Source organism: Pipra filicauda, unplaced genomic scaffold (genome assembly GCF_003945595.2).
Source record: "Pipra filicauda isolate LSUMZ 115617 unplaced genomic scaffold, ASM394559v2 scaffold301_size890592_pilon, whole genome shotgun sequence".
NCBI classification, from domain to species: Eukaryota; Metazoa; Chordata; class Aves; order Passeriformes; family Pipridae; genus Pipra; species Pipra filicauda.
The window spans coordinates 521,073-540,166 of record NW_024104423.1 but is presented as its reverse complement, the minus strand read 5'-3'; the positions used below and the strand labels follow the sequence as shown (position 1 = coordinate 540,166).

The 19,094-nt window shown below is 39.5% G+C and overlaps 1 protein-coding gene across 7 annotated transcripts in view; it reads left to right on the top strand.

The window, feature by feature from the left end:
* DLGAP1 (DLG associated protein 1) overlaps nucleotides 1-19,094 on the top strand; it is a 416,743-nt gene that overhangs the window by 339,032 nt on the left and 58,617 nt on the right. For 6 of the 7 annotated variants that reach the window (XM_039383293.1, XM_039383295.1, XM_039383296.1 and 3 more), the window contains one exon: nucleotides 11,380-11,520. The exons of the other annotated variant lie outside the window; for it this stretch is intronic. In XM_039383293.1, the coding sequence (XP_039239227.1) occupies nucleotides 11,380-11,520 (141 nt within the window). The remainder of the gene's footprint in view (nucleotides 1-11,379; nucleotides 11,521-19,094) is intronic. 7 annotated transcript variants of the gene reach the window in all.

Genomic DNA, 19,094 nt, shown 5'->3' with positions numbered 1-19,094 from the left:
GGCTACTTCCTCCTCTGGCATGATTGTTCTTCATTAACATCAGCAATAAGCCCTACCAAGCAATGCTGTGGTTCTCTGGCCTTTCACATTGACACAGACAGAGATCACTTTTGTGAAGCCTGAGAACAGCTGGTTTTACTTATGCATATGTGATCATGTTGGAATAAAGGGAATCACTTAAAGAAAATAGCTAATGATTTCTTCCAGAGATCTTCACCTAACATATGGATACCTGGTTCCCTTAAAATCATGTTTGTAGCAAGTATTGCTTCCCAGTAAAGAGACTAAAGTAGAATATAAACACAGTTACTGTCTTTCATAGTCATAATTTAAAAAAAAAAAGATAATGCATAACATGTTCAACAAGATAATTTTCTTCCCAAAACTGAAGCTTTCTCACATGCTGAGGGGAAAAAGTCTCTCAAGCACCACACCATGGTGATGTACTTTGTATAAAAAAAAAAAAAAAAAACAAAAACAACTGAAAGACAGATGTTCAACTCCAGCACCAGGTGTTTGTCTAAGCAAGCTCTCTTGGGGAGCTGCAAGAGCAAATGTCAGGAAGACAAAGTAGTCATCTCATAGGACACCTATAAAATGCTGATGACACCTTGAGATGGACGAGGAGACTGAATGGCATTGTGGTAAACCTGGGACTTAAAATTAGGATGGTAGTGATAGACGAGGCAAAAAGACTTAGGTGTCAAGCCACAGGAGGAAAAGTGTTAAACTGTCATCTCTAAGAGGACCCACCATGATCATAGGGAGATTCAGCTGGGACTGGCTGAAAGGACCTTGAGTCTGTTATGTTTTGATGTAGATCATGTTTAGCCTATTCCTTATAGTGAGTTTCCCAAAAAGACCTAGAAGAGCTTTTAAACTTGAAAAGATAAATTTTACTAGACTTTAACCTCAAGTAGTTCCTTTCTAAAATACAGAAAATTCAAAGTGACTTGACGAGACAGCACAGAAATAAGAAAGACTGAAGACCATTCCGGCGAAGAAGCTGTGAGTGAAAATTGCTCAGGAAAGCAGAGGAAAGCTGCCCGGGGGGGCTGGATTCTGTCCAGCTTTTGACACAGAGCTCCTGCGTGGTGTTAAATAATTTTCTGCAGGTGTCGTCACAGACACAGTTTGGGTTGGAAGGGACCTTTAAAGATCAGCTAGTTCCCAACCCTCCTGACATTGGAAGTGATATGTCTGCTTGCTTTGAACTTGTTGCATAGATCTCTGTTTGGAGATGCCAGCTTGGCTGGTTAAGTGCCAAGGCAGAACTGAAGTCATAAGGTAGCTCTCCTGTGCATGTGGGAGGTGATGTAATCTGGAAAATTGAGCAGCATCTCAGATTGGGCTCTCAGAACTGTAGGTAACCTTAAATTCAGCTATTTTGCTTCTCACTTCCCCACCTCTGCAATGGCAGTAATTAAACTCATTTTTCCTCAGAAGGGTGATTTTAAAATACTTTTTTTTTTTCTGAAAGAAATGATTGTCACCAAGGTAGATAGAAATTCTGTCTTTTGGGTATAGTGTGAGCTGTGTTCAGTAGATCTGTCATGGGACTGCACCTTGAACAGGAAGGAAGACCCAATGTATGGCAGAGTTGCTCGTCAGATAAGCACTGTTTTTTCTGGGTACTTAATTAGTAGCCATTTTGTGAAGAAATAGTCAATTGCGCTAATTTAAGGCTTATAAGGGCTGTGATTTTTTTTACAATTTACGTATAGGTCACTTATTGAGAGTATCCTCAAGGAAGGCTTATGCATTATGTTCAGATATATGGCTACATTGATTATACAGAAAAATATATAATAAATAATATACACTTTATAACTAATCTTTTGTCATCCGATTTCTCCTCAATTTCAATTTAGTCAAAATTGTAGCTTACACCTCTGTGTGCATGTTTTCCCCTGGTATCTCCAGTATATGGCTATTATAACCATTTGTGTTAATATGAGACTCTAAGTCATTTCAACTGTCACATAGAGTTCTTTTATAGGCAGAAGATGCAAGTGCAGCTAAGCACTGTTGGGGATCCTACAGTACCTGACTACCTCTCAGAGCGCTCCCCCCGGTTTTTGCAGTATTTAATGTTGGTACATGTAGAGCATTTTTATATGCTTTCCATGCAGTATTTAAGGGTCTACAGATTTAACCAATCATCTTAATAGAATCACAAATATTAAAAAGCTATCATTAAAAAAAAAGTTGCAGAAACTGAAAAAGGCTGGAACAAAGTCGATCCCACAGGCTGTTACCATGTTGTCCCTTGGATTGTAAGTCTTATTGCACACAAATGCACTAGAACACATTGTAAACAAGCTTAAAAATCAAGTATTTTGGAAAAGGTAAAGGCAATGATAAGTAATGAGTAAAAGGAAGACTTAAACTTTGCTGTTTCAAACATGTTTCCCATATCAAAGAGTTTCAAGATTTAGCCTTAGTACACTGCCAAAATATTTCCTCCTTAAATTTGGCTTTACCCCCAGAAATAATTTCCCTTCTTGAAAATGAAAACAGCAGTGACAGCTCTTCTGCATGTTAAGACGTCACTACTTAAAATCTGATATCTCATATCCCTGCAGGCTCAGAAACTGGAGCTTTATATCACTGCAGAGGGTTGATCTCCAGCTGCCTAATTGTTCTGTGCAGCTGCTTCTTTCAAATTCTGTAAGGACCCGATGTATCAAAGTTGAAATTATCAATTTCTGGCATGAAAAGCTTTCATAAGTCTTATATATATATATCTATTTGGTTTTATGATTTCAAAGCTTGAGCCATAAAGAGTTGGGCACATAGCAACTATACAAGAAATTCTTTGAAAACTGAAACTCTAAATTTTTTTTAGTTGTTCTTGTAATATATCTTTATTTGGGAAAGATGCAGCTTCAGAAGACTTGAGCCAGTGAAAACTTACACCCTCTGACATTCATTGTGTGACTCTTGGTAATATAGTGTAATACAATATGGTGTTGGCTACAAAATATGTTTCCCGCACAGCTGCCCTTTGCATTCAGTTCCTTGATTTCAGTAATAATGAAAAATAGCCATTCCAAAGTAGTCCTTCATAACACACTGTAAACAATATAATTTGATCTCAGCAGAATTAAGATGGTCAATTAAACAGAAAGTCAAGCCACCAGCCACCTGTTAAATTCCTTCACTGTCTGTCCATCATCAAGAAAGCTTGCCCTATACTCAGGCTCACCCAGAGTGTCTTAGAGAAGGTGAAGGCCCACAAGGTCACCCTAATGGACTGCTGGGAGCAGAAGGAGATAGGGAGCCTTGGAACCCTCCCAGAGAGGCATCCTTACCCTGTCCTGTGGTGAGCCCCACTAGAGCCAACGAGCTGCCAACAATCAAGTCAGTGCTACTGCATTTAGTATCTGCTGAAGTTGTGGAATTTTGACAGAGCTGACAACACTAGTCATGTGTTTGGTGTTAAAAGCTTGGGATTTGACATAGTGATAGACTGCATCTCTTAACTGAAGGTTTTAACACTGCTTTGAAATGAGAAGAGATGATATCTTTATGGATGAGGAAAAGACCAATGTACTTAATGCCTTCTTTGCCTTAGTCTCGAATAGTAAGACCAGTTGTTCTTCAGGTACACAGTGCCCTGAGCTGGAAGACAGGGACAGGGAGCAGACTGAAACTCCCATAATCCAAGGGGAAATGGTCAGCAACCTGCTACACCACTTAAACACACACAAGTCTATGGGTCTGGATGAGATCAACCCAAGGGTACTGAGGGAGCTAGCAGAAGTGCTCACCGAGCTACTTTGCATCATTTACCAGCAGTCCTGGCTGACCAGGGAGGTCCCAGTTGACTGGAGGTGAGCCAGTGTGACTCCTGTCTACAAGAAGGGCCGGAAGGAGGATCCAGGGAACTACAGGCCTATCAGCATGATCTCAGTGCCAGCAAAGGTCATGGAGCAGATTATCTTGAGTGCCATCATGCAACATGTACAGAACAACCAGGTGATCAGCCCAGCCATCATGGGTTTCAGAAAGGCAAGTCCCACTTGACCAACCTGATCTCTTTTTATAACAAGGTGACCCGCATAGTGGATGAGAGAAAGGCTGTAGATATTGTCTACTTGGACTTTAGTAAAGCCTATGACACCATTTCCCGCTGCATTCTCCTGAAGAAACTGACTGCCCATGGCTTGATTGGCTGCACTCTTCACTGGGTAAAAAACTGACTGGACGGCCAGGCCCAAGGAATGGTGGTGAATGGAATTACATCCAGCTGGCATCTGGCCACTGGTGGTGTCTCCAGGGCTCAGTACTGGGGCCAGCACCATTTAGTATCTTCGTCAGTGATCTGAATAAGGGGATTGGGTGCACCTTCAGCCAGTTTGGAGAAAGCACCAAATTGGGCGGGAGTGTGTTGTAGGAAGGCTGAAAGGAGGTTGTAGTGAGGTTGATGTTGCTCTCTTCTCCCAAGTAACAAGCAGCAGATCAAGAGGAAAAGGCCTCAAATGACGCTGGCAGAGGTTTAGATTGAATATTAGGAAAAATTTCTTCACTGAAAGAGTGAAGAGTGGCAACGCATTAGAACAGGATGCCCAGGGAAGTGGTTGAGTCATCCTCCCTGAGGGTATTTAAAAGCTGTGTAGATGTGACACCTGGGGACATGGTTTAGTGATGGGCTTGGCAGTGCTAGGTTAACGGTTAGACTTAATAATATTATGGGGGTTTTCCATTCTAAATGATTCCATGATTCTTTGATTTTATGACAGTCAAATGTTATCATGAGTTTTTCCTTGTTTTTCTGTGGAAATTGAATATCTAAACCAATGCCTGTCATTAAACTGTTTTTCTTCAAATTACTGTCATATTAACTGTGAATGCAATTAATGAAGGATTCTGTTTCTGCAGAAAAACAAAGCACACTCGTGGTATCATAGTTTTGATGTCATGTTGGTTCATTTTAAAATGATTCCACATTTTAATCAGTCAGGACAGAAAGGTACCACACAGGTAAGTGTGTCAGCATGCAAAACCTAGAAGTTTTAGAGTCACTTTTAAAATTCTGTCATTTTAGTCTTATCTTCTTGTTACATAACATACAGATCATAATATAGAGATCATAAAAAGAGCTGACACTTCTCCATAGCAAATAGCTACATTCGTACACCTTGCCAAAGGTTATCCATGTTATATCCCTGATTCACTTAATTGCTCCTGAAGGTTTTTTTTAGAACAGAATATAAGATGACCTTGAGTTTATTTTTGAAAAAATAACTAAATCAGTTGCCTGTTCCTGCAACCCAAACAAATAAAATTAGAACAAAAATCACATTGGAGTTCATGTGATGGAGCCTTTGTATTGATTTACAAGTGCCTAGAATGTGAAGTGAGTTGGAATTTCTGTGTTTCAGCCATAAATACAAATGTAGGATTAATTTTGACTGGCTCTTCTGCAAGGAAACATGCTTGTGTCCACTGAGTAACATTGTTTTGAATGATAAACAGGTGTGAAATTTTACTGAGATTAGGAGTGAAAAAGTTAAGAGGACAAATTTTCCAAAGCATTTTCACTCCCATGTTTGTCAGTGGAGTGAATCCTGAAAATCCACTGCAGAGGAGAGGTAAACAGATGATGTCCATGATGCAAAAAAGAGTCAGACCATTTCCTGATGTATAGAAAGACACATTTATAAAGCAATATAGCTAAATTAGTTTACAAGCAACTGATAAATTGCTGTAACTTGTAAGGTTTGCCATTCATCTTGTTCTACTGACTGCCTGGAAAAATAATAAGCCGATTATACTTGTCATGTGCTATCTTAAACTCTGATTGATGACTTCTGCCCACATGAATTTTAATATTTTAAGGAGATTTTTCTTCTTCTATGATTAGTTACACTATTATGCCATTTATGTCCTCCATGAATTCTCCAAGTGGAAGGGTTAATTTTTTTTTTAATACAGATAGGTAATTAAGTAGGGGTTTGTAGTTTCTTTTTCATATATCACTAGGTGATTTAGAATCTACTTATCTACAAAATTTTACTTGTTCCCTACTCCTGTTCTTTGTCTATACAACTACTGTTCTGTAAAACGAAAATCTTAGACTCTACTCATACACGCATCAAAAGATAGCTGTGCTTCTAATAAGATTAACTTTCAAAAATTTCTGCATAAACATTTTCAGAAAGAAAACCGAAATAAAAAGGGAATTAGAGTTTGAATTTTAATCTGGACCTCCTGATTCCAGTCTTACTTCCATCTGAATACTAACATTTTCTTGTCCTCATAGTAATAACATATATGCAATGGTTTTACATTTTCTTCTATTTTAATTCCTGTTCATTTAATCTCATTTCAATTCAGAATTAAGATTAAAGAAAAAATGTAGATATATATATATATGTATATATATATATAATTACTTCAATGAACTGTTTTGCGATCAACATAGAAGCAGTGAATTAGGAATGAAAATCCTGATTTTAAATGTTCAGAAACTGAGCCAGGCAACATATTTCAAAATTTAAAAGTTGTGTTTGTCTAATCAATATACTGCTAACAAAGACTGGCAAAGTGATTACTTAATTAAGCTTTGGCAGACTAGAGTTACTTGTCATCACCTAGATGAGAACTAAAGAAAGCAAGGATGCTCCCTGTGACAGCTGGACTTCTAATCTTCCTTAGAGAGACGAATGAAGGAGATGAGGTTATTTATTTTTTATATACATTGATGCATCTGTATGAAAAATTTTGTTTAGCGTCCTTCTAGGGATCTTGTTTTTAACCTTGGTGGTTTACATCCCTTTTTTTCTGCTTACCAAATTAAACCCGATTTCTTTTGACAGGTGTATGCCTTCAGTGTTTAGAATCTAAATCTTAACTGCAAACAGTTAAGTTACCCAAGTGTTTATATCTATCTGAAGTTTCTGGACTTTCATGTGAGATGGGAAGATTAACACTTATAGTTAACAAGTTAACTTGATTTCCTAAAAATGGATTAAATCCTTGAGTTTCTTATTTTTTGCAACACAAATGTTTGCACTCATGAGAAAATTCAGCTGACATCGTTTTGGGAAATCAAGGAAATAAATGGTGAAAACAGCTGTAAGGAAATTAATATTTGGCTAGTTTGCTTGGAGTACAGTGAATTTCTCAGTCAGAGTAGAGTTTCTATCTGCTACAACCATTAATTTTGCTGATTTACTGTAAACGTTTGAAATGGCATAAGAGAGCCTAATTTCCTGCCTTTCTTTTAGAAATAGTACTGCCTGATTCCCACATGGAGCCCACTTCAACTTGGAGCGTTTATTGGCACTATTTATTGTTCTTGTTAAGCCTGGATAGAAGTCTTTGAGCTACGACATACTTGCTACCACAATTCACTGCCAAGAGGGACCTGCAAGTTTTGGGGCATCCCTAAACCTCCAACAGGGTTCAGATCTGCTTAGGCTGACAGACCATCAAGATCCCTTCCCTCAGACTCTCAAAATAGGGGAGTTTGTGTTCTGATTTGTGACTCATGAGGTATAGGTTACAATCTGAATGAAGGAAGTACAAAGTGATCTTGATTTTGTACAAGAATGAGCATTTCACAGAACTTTAGGAGAAACTTTAAGCCTCTTGTAGTCACAAGATCAAATGACAAACACGGTGAAACGTTAACTCAGGATGCCAGAGAGCTGTGCTGTTTAGCTCAGGTCTATATCCATCATCCCCAGGGCAGCTGCTGTGAGTCAGCAGCTGACCCAGAGCCCACGGCTGATTCTTGGTCTGCCTGCTATGCTGGCCCAGGACGGGAGAGGATAACATAACTGTGTAAGACAGATTAATGCAGAGGGGTTATGGACGGGTGATGCCCAAGCCAAAAAATGGGGGGAAGCACCTCCCAACAAGGGCAAAAATAAAATGCCCCTAGATATGCAGCAGTACAACCAGGATCTGCCCTGCTGACAGAAGAGCAGACCCTACCCTCCATAAAAAGCAAACCTGCAGAAATTTCTGTGCTTGGTCTTTCAGGGAGCAAGTGAGGCAAACTGGCTGGGCTTGGACAGACAAGATGAGGTGATCTGATCAGCAGGTTATGCTGTTGTATCACTGGAAGCTGTACCTCAGCACTTCTCCTAGCTTGCTACAAATTCCTTATGGCAATGTGCATGTTTGCCAACAAATAAAAAGGTCGTTTAAGATCTTTTAAAAGATCTCTCTTTTTGAACTCTAAGGCTAATATTCATCGTGTCCTGCAATTAATGCAGTTTATGTCATTTAGGATCTTACATTTGACTAGATGAGACTCCGTGATAGTCATCACCTTTTGTCATGATTAGATCATTTAAATCAACATGCTGATCTGATTAAGTAATCCTAGTCTAGACCTCTACTTCTGATTTAAGGTGGTAATATCTACAAACATTTAACCTTACAATAATGAAACTTTGAGTAGCCAGTAGCATGCTTGTAAATGTCCAGAAGACAGTGCTAGGGGGCTTGATTATTACTGCTGAGGAGGTGAGAATTTTTCTTTTACTAGCTTGTATTAATAGTCCAGGAGAACATATTTTTAAATCATTCTAGATGATTAAATCTCATTCTTTGTTTTACAACACAAAGAGAAAATGTCATTTTACTTGTTTCCTGTTAAGTCTCACAGCCATGTTGTGCCTCTGCCTTGGCCAAACAAACAGTCCTCACATTATGGCTCTGTTGGACAATTAGAAACTGTTTACTCGTTTTGTTGACCCAGTTCCAGCCAAGCAGCAAATATGAAATACAAAAAAATTCAAACTGTCTTGGTCAAAGTCAGAAGAATCAGATTTTCTGTAATATTTAGTTGCCAGTGGCCAGAAAATGGATATGAATACTTTCCAAAAGAAAAGCTTTAAAGAGCATATGTGATTTTGAGGATTACCATGTGCAAGAGGATTATTATTTGAGAAACAAAAGGAATAAGAGATTACAGCACATTAAAAAAGGTTGTTTTACATCAAAGGTGTAGTATGGTTACACACTTTCTCTAATACCAGGCATTGGCCAGGGAGCCAGACAGTCTGGATTTAGAATGAGCTTTCAACCTCTTTTAGCTTTTCTGATTTCAGCTCTATATGGCCGTGTTTGAAATATGCGAAGATGTTTGCATTCAGAAGTGAATTAAGCAACAATAATCAGCTTACAGATTCCTGTTCTGTGATATGCTGAAGAAAAGAAAAAAATCCAGACATTTAGGTCAAATATAAAAAGCCTGTGGACTGTTTGGAGTGAGCACCCAGTTCAATGATCACAGGAAGGAATTTCGATTAAATAGCCCATCAAAATAGCCTCTTGTTTTTGACAAAATGCATAACTCAAACATTTAGTTCCCTTCATCTTGTCTTGCAGACTTGTTTTCATCATCTAATTACAGCTGAAATCTGAAAAAGAAAATTATTGAGTATGTACTTAAAAATTATTGTTCAATATATATTTAACATTAAAAGTTTAGATTTTCTTGTGAATTTTAAATTAAGAAAATTGACAATCAGCATTACTATGGCAACATATAGGTAAGGTCTAGCCCGAAGGGCATGAGCTTAATTCTCTTGCATCTCAGTTTGCTTCCATGTAGCTTGAAGCTCACTTGTAGGTCAGATTTGAGCCTCGAATCTGTTACAGCATTCCTGTAAACAAGCTTGCCGCTGAATAAGAGTTCCACATTGTCTCTCCCAAGAGCAGAGCACAGCAATTCATTAACTCTGAACTAACATCCAGCCGTTTGACGTACCCCTATGTGTATCCTGACCCCCTCGGGACTGGGTTGGTAAGTTCCAGCATTCATCAAATAAAGCATCAAGACACATTGCAGTAAGCGTACTGTTCTTGTAATTAAATGAATGCAGGGAGCACATAAATGAGTCTTTGGCAGCATGAGCGCTCGGCAGCAGTGGAGTTCGGCTTTCCACTTTTCCTGATGCAGTAATGTTCCCTGCAGACCTGAGCACCCCTGGGGCCGGCCCAATGGGTGCAGACTGGCCTTTCTGCCCAAAGTGTAAAATGCCATCGACGAAGGAAAGAGAGTTTATTGTACATATATCATTCGGCAAGGTTTCCCAGAGCTATGGGTGAGGCAGTAAGAATAGCAGGCAAACACCAGAGGGAGTAATTGTTCTACTGGAGAGTTAGGAAAGGAAAGCCTCAGGCAACAGTGTTTGTTAATAGTGTGGGTGAGGTTTCTAGCCAAAGAAAAAAGTTCAGGTGACATGACTGTACAAAATATAAATGGTGAAACCACACATTCTAGTGTTGTTTGACAGAGTTTGTGTTCTTCACCAATTTTCAGTGCTGATTCCAGTGTACTGATTCTTTGTGCCAGCAATGTAACACCCACTTACCCTCCAGTAACTTTTTTACATCTCTTCACAGTACTAGAGGCTTTCAGTTCAGTGTTCAGAGACAGATGAGCAGGCAATAAGAAGTAACCTTTTCACCTGTTTTTTAAAGCAGTCTTTTCTCCTGGTCCATCCATGCGGGTTTTCCTCTGTCAGAGCGTCTTTGTCTTAACCGATGAAGTCCTTGGACGCTCAGAATCCTGGTTCCTTAGAGTCCTGCATGCTGCAAAGTGACCAAGATGAAACCAGATGCCCTGGTCTTCCATGGAAGCAAATCTGGGTACTCAGATAGGAAAGAAGCGAGTGGGTTATCTACCCCCTGGAAATAGGCTGTCCTTTCAGCAGCTATACCTGCATTTTGCACCTCCTAAAAGTCTGTGCTTCTGCCCATAAGTTTCAGCTGGCCATGACTAGGAAAAGTGCATCACCCCAGGCTCTCCATACAGAGGCTCTTGCAACTGCTCAATTTGCAGTAACTGATTGAAAGAAAAAACACCTTCACCCCCAAGGTGAATCTATGCCAGTGTCTTTTAGAAAATCATTTTAATGAACAAAACGACCCAATTCCATTACACTTCACACAATGCTGGGGCAGGTGGAAAGCTTCTCCAGTTCACTGATGAACTTCCAAGACAATGAACTAAAGTGAAGAGTCATTCTCTGCTTTTAATTGTAATTAATGCTTCTGCACTGATTGCTTTTAGTTTCTATCATTGACATGGTGCTTAAATTTCCACAGCTATTACAGTGAGTGCCACCTGTGGAATATGAATATGAAGCAAAGATCAGCTCATTACATAACTCAGCTGCCTTTTCAGCAGAAGACTTCAAAGTTCTTTTCTATTCTCAAAAGGGTATTCTGTAAAAATCACCCTTTCATTGATGAATATCAAAGTAAATCCTGGCTGAGCCTGATGTTAAATTGCATACCCCTGGCTTTCACAATGTTGCCAAGCAAAGGATCTGCAACAAAACTATTTTTCTTAACAGTTTTATTGCGGGTGTGTAAGATCTAATGGAGATCAGCCTATTCTCTTCTTAGGTGTGTCAGCTTTACAGAGCTCACCAGCACAAAAAGAGGATCTTGGCATTGTTACAGTGGCGAACATAGAAGACGCTTCATACATCCGGGTGGATGACTTGCATTGTCAAGATCTTTTAAAAGATCTGGGCGTTATTAGAGGTGGGTGTTTAATTGTTGATTCATTAAAACAGAACCATACATGAATTATCCAGGCAGTAAACCTTTTTCTTCCAATAAGTAAAAAAGAACCCTGAGAGAACTAGAATCAAACTCTTGTCTCAATTGCACCAATGTGAAGGTAGAGGAGGAGAAATGTATTTAGATATTTGATGATGCAGACAGGTGAAATTCACAGAAACTCTATGCAGACCAGATGCTTAAGTAGGTTTAGTTTTGCAAATCGTTTAAATATCAGTATCTCTGTGACTTCAGCTGTGATTCCTTGGTTGCAAAGTAATACGTTTCTCCTCATTTTGAAGGTAAGAATAAGTGTATAAATTTGATACTTCCTACAATATGGAGAGAAATAAAGGTTGTATATATGACCAACTTCAGCTTTGGAAAATAAAACTCCTTGGGAAGCTCTCATAATCAGTGTAAAGACAGGAGGTCTCTACGCACCTTAAGTTAGACAGTAGTGATAGCATGCTGTCTTCAGAAGTGATATTGTTGTATTGTATCTCCGTTCCTATTTCAGTTTCTTTCTCCCTGCAACTCTGCTAATATAGCTATTTTCTGGACCTGTGCTGTGAATATGGCTTAAAAAAAAAAAAAAAAAAAAAAAAAAAGGAAGAAGAAGAAAAATAAAAATAGTGAAAGGGGAGGGGGAAACTGAATGTAAAAGGATGGATACATATCATGTACCTGATCTGGTTGACAGCACCATCCAACTGGTATGTTTTAGTACAGGTATCTGCATCAGTGCTTTCACTGAAGACAGCTACCATCAAACCTTGTCCTTAATACATGCTCTGAAAGGAGCTGAAGTGATCCTTTGTGAACAGCCATTCAATGGGGACATTTCCATTGCAGACTTTTAAACATGTCCTTGTGTCACTTCTATGTGAGGCTAAAACATTTCTATGTGACTTGCCCACAACTCCTTAGTAGTGCATGTGTTTCTTCTGCAACAGCATTGTAGCACTGAGGTGAAGGGCAATACCATTTTTTCTATAGTAACTTTTATGATGAATCCTGATGTTTGGCCTGGAGAATATTGACTTGCTGGGGAATGGGGAGAAGCTGCACCGGAGTTTGTGGCTGTAACAACTGTCCTTCTTTGAGTACAGATATCCAAAACAAACTGGTTTATAAACCTGAAGCAATATGTATGTTGTTATCACCCAAAACATAAAAACATGGTGAATATCTTGTAAGACCAATGTGCGATAGCAAACACAGGAGCTGGGGCATCAATTTGTTGAGCTGTACCTATCAGCATGAGACAGAAACAACAGACACTCACACAGGTACATCAAAACTAGATATAGCAAAGAAAACCTCAGGGCAAGATGCTAGGGGCAGATGGGAATAAAGTATGTGCAGATAGCAGCTTAGATTTGCAAGACAGAAATCGTTGTCTCTTTGATGCTTCCAGAGTTGAAGAACATCGGATTCCCTTTATTCTTTGTTAGCAAAATTTCAAAGATTGATGCTTACTCCATACCACAGTCCTTTCCTGGCAATAGCAGCCATCTAATCCAAAATTGACTCACATCTCAAGGCCAAAAGGAATATCAGTACCATATTGTTGGAACAAGGCAGATGTGAAGGAATGTCACATGCTTATGAATGTTAAATGTATTCATCAGATAAACACGCCTGTGGAAGGAACAAGTCCCCTAAAACATTGGTGCTATCATATTTGTGTAAACCCAGAGCACTGCAAAAAGTTAAATTTTGAAAAGCCAAACATGATTTGCATTCAAAACTAATCATTGTGATGTTACTTGAAAGCTCAAAAGGCTCTGCCAGGCAAGGTGTACACACAGCAGAGGAGGCATTTGTAGCATAAAGAGTCATTTCTCACAAGGAACTTTCAGGATCTGTCTATGAAAAGAAATCCCACACCTCAGGGATAAGAACATGGAAAAAAAAAAAGAAAGGTCAACTTGCCCTTGAGAAAATATGGCTTGCAAAGCTCATATAGGTCTCCTTTAATAACACATTTTTAAAAACCTGTGCTTTTGAATGCCTGCTTTGAACAACACCCACCTTCTGGAGCCCTTTCATAAGGACACATAACCTAGGATAAAATTGATCTTATTCACAGCAGTGTGTGCCTCCATATATCAGACCACAAACAGAGAAGAGAAGCACTGGTTAGTAGTCCCAGTGACAACACAGGGACTGATTTTCAAGGGTGAAACTTCTGAGTCACTCTTACAGCCATCTTTTGGATTTTCTTCATTTCTATCTTAAGTTGCTACATTGAGGTATTAGGACATTTCATTTGATGTTTGCAGTTCTCTGAAACTGAAGCCTTTCCACCTCATCTGAAATACAGTGTCTACTACAGCATATTTTCTATATCTCAACTACATTTGAACCCATTTACCAGACTAAATCCACAAGATTTATGTATTAAAAAACTCAGCACTCCTTTAAGTTCTCTGAACTGTTTATTCGTCTAAATTCAGTAAAGGATAGTTCTTTAGAAAGTTTACTGGATGCCTTCAGAACCGGATGGAATTTTATCCCTAGTAGCCTGTCAGAATTAGTCAGCAAAGTGTTTAATTGATATCTACCGATGCTGAGCTCTTACGCTCTCATCCCCTTTACTACAAAACCTTAGTTTCATTTATACAGCTGTATTTGCTTCAGAAAAGTTTCATAGGCATCAGCATGAAGTTAGTAACTGAAACCATGTTCAAGTTAGCCAGGAGCAGCCCCAGAGGCAGTTCTGGTTTTCCTCTGCTGTGTCCAGCCTAATCACTGTCACTCATGGGAGCCTGGATACATGCTAGGTCCTTTGGGAACTCAAACTATGTCTAGCTTCTTTTGCTAAATTGGAGAAGCAAAAGTTTAAGTAGTCCATCCTGAATCCAGTCTTACTTCCACTCTCTGGGATGCTTAAGAAGTATATTTGTCACCCTAGCTCTGGTATGGCTTAGAGGAAAGACAAAATGTAAACAGAATACACTTTTGTATATAAGTTTAAGGGACCTTTTCATAGTAATGTGATGGGGCACTGCAGTAACAATCTACATTCCAATCAGTCTGTTTTCCTTCATCCCTAAAACGACACACAAAACACACACACTCCATAATGTTGCATGATTCGTATTAAAGTCTACCTTTGTCCAAGCCTGTACTTGACAGTTCTTGTGCTTTGCAGAGGATTGTTTCGGGGGGCAGTCAAGGAGAGAACAACTGAAGACTGAAGCTGTTTGTATACACACAGATGTGTATTCCTGGTGTGTATTTCCCTGCCTGACCTCAGGAAGACTAAATGAAACACAGCACTAGCTGCTGAGCCAGTGAGACTCTTTGAAGTGATAACCGTGGCATGTTCTGTGATGTGGTTTGCCTGGAAACATATCTGTTTCTTTTGAAAATCCAAGATACAAAAATGACATCAGTTGTAGTATGCACTGCAAAACCTAGGCTGAGATGGCAGACTGTTCTGTTCCATAAATGATTGCAGATGTTTGGGTGAGGCTGCAAAACATGAGGATTTTCAAACGTGTACATGTGGGGAAGGAAACTAGGGTCACATATAAACATGAGCATATTTGTTATATATTGCAGCCAGTCAGCTGGTCCCATTTCAGATTGGCAATTATCAAAGATGTGCAAAAATAAGTGGAAACTATGATAGCTGCAATGCATCTGGTTTAGTGAGTGTTTTCTATTTCTGACTCTATAGGCTTTCCTCCCTTTGTCTGATGCCAGTTACATACTAGACACATAGAACTGTCAACAGGCTGAAGAAGAGGCTTAGGAGATTTACTGCTGGTTTTTATTACCACCAGATTGCAAAAGCATATAGCCTAAGCTGGTTTTTCAGCAGGCTGAGTTCCAGCTCTATGTCCCAGGAGCCTGCTTTGCCAAGTAGGATCTGGATGGTACCAATTTGGGAAGCTCTCTAAGTATGTGATGCCCTTTAAATGAATGAATCATTTGCCAGGGTCGCAGGCATGAGAAAAGGGTAGAAAGAAGAGCTACTAGATGAAGAATTATTGGCATTAGATCTCCCTCCTGATCTCCAGACTTGGGCTGTTTGGCCCTGAATTCCAGAAGGAAGGTGCTAAGGGTTCTTGCTGATGCCACATCAAGAAGGTGAGTGACAAGGGCTGTTGGAGGCTATGGACACCTGCTTCCCAGCCATAGAAAAATAAAGCCATCATGCAGCTTAACCTTCAAGAAGCCAATGGCAGGCAAAATCTGGCATGACAAAATGTTTTTTTATGCCATCTATTTGGGCCAAATTTCAGCTTTTTAATACCTTGCCACATGATAATTCTGACAACTCCTTCAGCTGACTTGTTCCTATGCAGCTCTGGGCATAGAGTGAAGATGACTTTGCTGTTGTATATTTCCAGAGTTATCTCTAGTTATATCTGTGTTAAGTTCCTTTAAACTCAGCTACTAACATCTCTACACTTGTGTATTTATTACTGAAAACAAATTAAGAAAAAAGCTTCCGTTTTTACACAGAAAATTTCATCATTCATTTATTTTAAAAATTAAAGTGTCAACTTTTTCAAAGTTGAAAGAAAGTTAAGAAACTTTCTATCTTTTGCAATGTGCAGTTGAAAGATGGATAGCATAATTTCTTTCCCAATCAATGTTTCTCTTTTCCATTTGTCAGACATGTTATTTTAAAGTGTGGGTTTGATATAAGTGTGCAAAGAATTCTGAAATTGAATTGCACAAGGCTAGGGGAAAAATGCACTGTTTTTATGAAATGTGCAAAACTATTTAGATATTTTGTTGTTACTGTATGGATTCAAGAAGCAATTATAAAAATAAATTAAAATCCACTAAGGGATTGCAAAGGATACCACATCAGACTAGGGAAAGCGCTGTACTGCAAGTCACTGGAGCTGGGAGAGTGACTGGAAGAGAGAACATTCCTTGTTTTGTTCTTGTCTTGTGCAGCCTGCCTCAGCCACTATCGGAGACAGCTCTAGTGAAGTGGAGGTTTGATTGCTCTTCCAGTGAGCAAAACAGCTTCTTTAAAATTAACAGAAATCCTAATTGTTGGTATGGGTTTACTCCAGGTAGGAGTTCCACAGATTTGTGTTGCCTTATTTTCAAGTAATCACACACAATTGACACAGCATCTCAAGTGAAAAAAAATCAGGTTTCAGGTATACAGATTCAAAAAGAACTCTATAAAAGTTCATTGTGTGTGCTAGAAGGCAGAATTTAACCAGTGATTTGAAAACTTGTTACTCATATTCTATGGTTTGTTCTTTTCTTAATACACCCAGCTTCATAAATAAGTTTCTGTTTAAAATGTCTTCTCGTGTGTAGCAATGTCTGATAGGTTCAGTAAAACTCAGCAGCTGGGAGGAGAAAAGAGCACAAAATCTTTGCAATTTCTGTCCACATGAACAGCAGCAGGCAGCATCACAGATTGAAACTGGTGCCCCAAGTTGCCTCAGGGACTAAGGGTTTCATCAAGAACAAAGTTATGCCTAGAATAACTGAAAAATGGTGGGACAACTCACATGACTGGAGGATTGAGACGGATGGCTACAGGTTGTTTCAAAAGACAGACAGGGCAAAAGAGGAGGAATCACATTCTGTGTTAAGGAGAATCTTAAATGTATTAGTAGTCAACTATGGCAATTGTGGAAGCCCTATAGCATGTCTCTGGGTCAAGATCAGAGAGGTCATCTCCAGTGGGCATCTCCAGAGGTCATCTCTTCAGTAGGCAACTGCTACTGACCTCCAAACCAAGACCAACAAAGCAGTACTTGAGTCACTTAAGCGAGCTTTGGAAGGTTAACAGAACCTGTTTCTTGTGACTTCAACAGTCCAGATATTTATTGGAAGAACAGCAGAGCACCTCACCTGTCATCCATCAAGCTCTTGGAATGCTTAGGAGGCCTACTTCCTCACACAGGTGTTAGATGTGCCAACTAGGAATGAGGCACTGCTGTTTGTGCTACTCACAAACAGAGAAAACCTGCTTTGAAATATCTTGGTTAGTGATAGCCTTGGCTACAGTGATATTGTGGAGTTTGGGATTTGGCTGGGCATGCTGAAGGTTAGTACTAAAATACAGGGTTTAGACTTTAGAAGAGCAAACTTCAGCTCATGCAAAGCTCAAGAGGGAAGCAGAAGGGGAGAGTGAGGGGCAGTGGTGCCCATGGAAAGCTTCGGTGGAGAAAAAAGATGTGAACAGGCTGGAAAGTGTCCAGAGAGGGGAAACAAGGGTGATTAAAGGACTGGAAAGCCTGCCACATGAGGAAAGAACTGGGTGTGTTTGGCCTCAAGAAAAGAAAGTTTAGGGAAGACCTTATCAGTATGTTCCACTATTTAAAGGATGGATACAAAGATAGAGACTCCCTTTTCACAAGTAGTCACATGGAAAAGGAGTAATGGGTCCAAGTTATGCCAGGGTGGATTCTGATTAGACTAGAAGAAAATTTATCACAATGAAAATAATCTCCTCAGGGAAGTGGTGAATTCCCCAACACTGAACACTTCTGAGATTCAGCTGGTCAGTGTGCTGGGCCATCCTGTCTAGACTCTGCTTTTGCCAACAAAGTTTGGACCAGATGATCCTTGAGGTCCTTCCGACCTGTTATTCTATGATTCTGTGAAGTTGAAGTCAATATAATAATGGCTGGAGACAGAATCTGACTCAAATATCAAGGCTCCAGCTGAGCTCAGCAGAGCTAAACATCATGAAAACAGCACACCTGGTGCAATTGTTATTGCATCCCACAGAGTTAAGCTGTGACCTTGTAGAGAGAACTAATACAGAGCCACCCAATGCATCTTGCAGATGACCCCCCCAAGAGAAGCTGCTACTGCCATGCAAGTAACATTAATACAGAGCAGCAAGTACCTGAGAGCAAGATGGAAGCATTATTGACACAACAGAAGTGCTTGGTTGCATTAGCTTTATGGCACCTCCTGAGCCAGTACTTCTAGTGTCTTGCAAGGTTGTTTTCTCAGTAGTGATGGTGAGCATCAAAAGGAAGGGGAGACAACAGTGCAAAAGCTGTTGTTCTGCAAAGAAGGTTAAGTGAATTTTTGATTATGTCATGCAAAAACTTATGATTCGGCTTCATTAGAAATAGAATGTAGCATGTTTCTGTGCTTCAAGTGATGCGACTTTCAAGTCCTGGCTGATTCTGGGGTAAGATGTAAGCCTGGGTCGTGTTGAAGCAGAATTTACCTTCAGTGATGACAATAACGTGTTATGCTGATAAATACTAAAGACGTGCTGGTACTGGAGGAAATTCTGTGCACTCTGGTTGTTCTGGTCTGAGAGCTGAGGAGCACAGCTGCCTTCATGTTCTCCTTTCTTGGGCAACATCACAAATCTATCAGACTGATCTTCAGATTACTCTATACTAAAAATTGTTGGCAATTACTTTGAAACAGCTCATTCTTTAGTAAATGCTATCTTGATGCCATTATTTGAGGCATAGATCTGGAAATATTCCTATTTCAATCTCCCTGTCACAAGAGGTAAGAGTACATGACCATTTGGAGAAGAGCTTGCTTGGCCAATGGGTTTGCTTAATCCACTGTTATGCTAGAGGGTT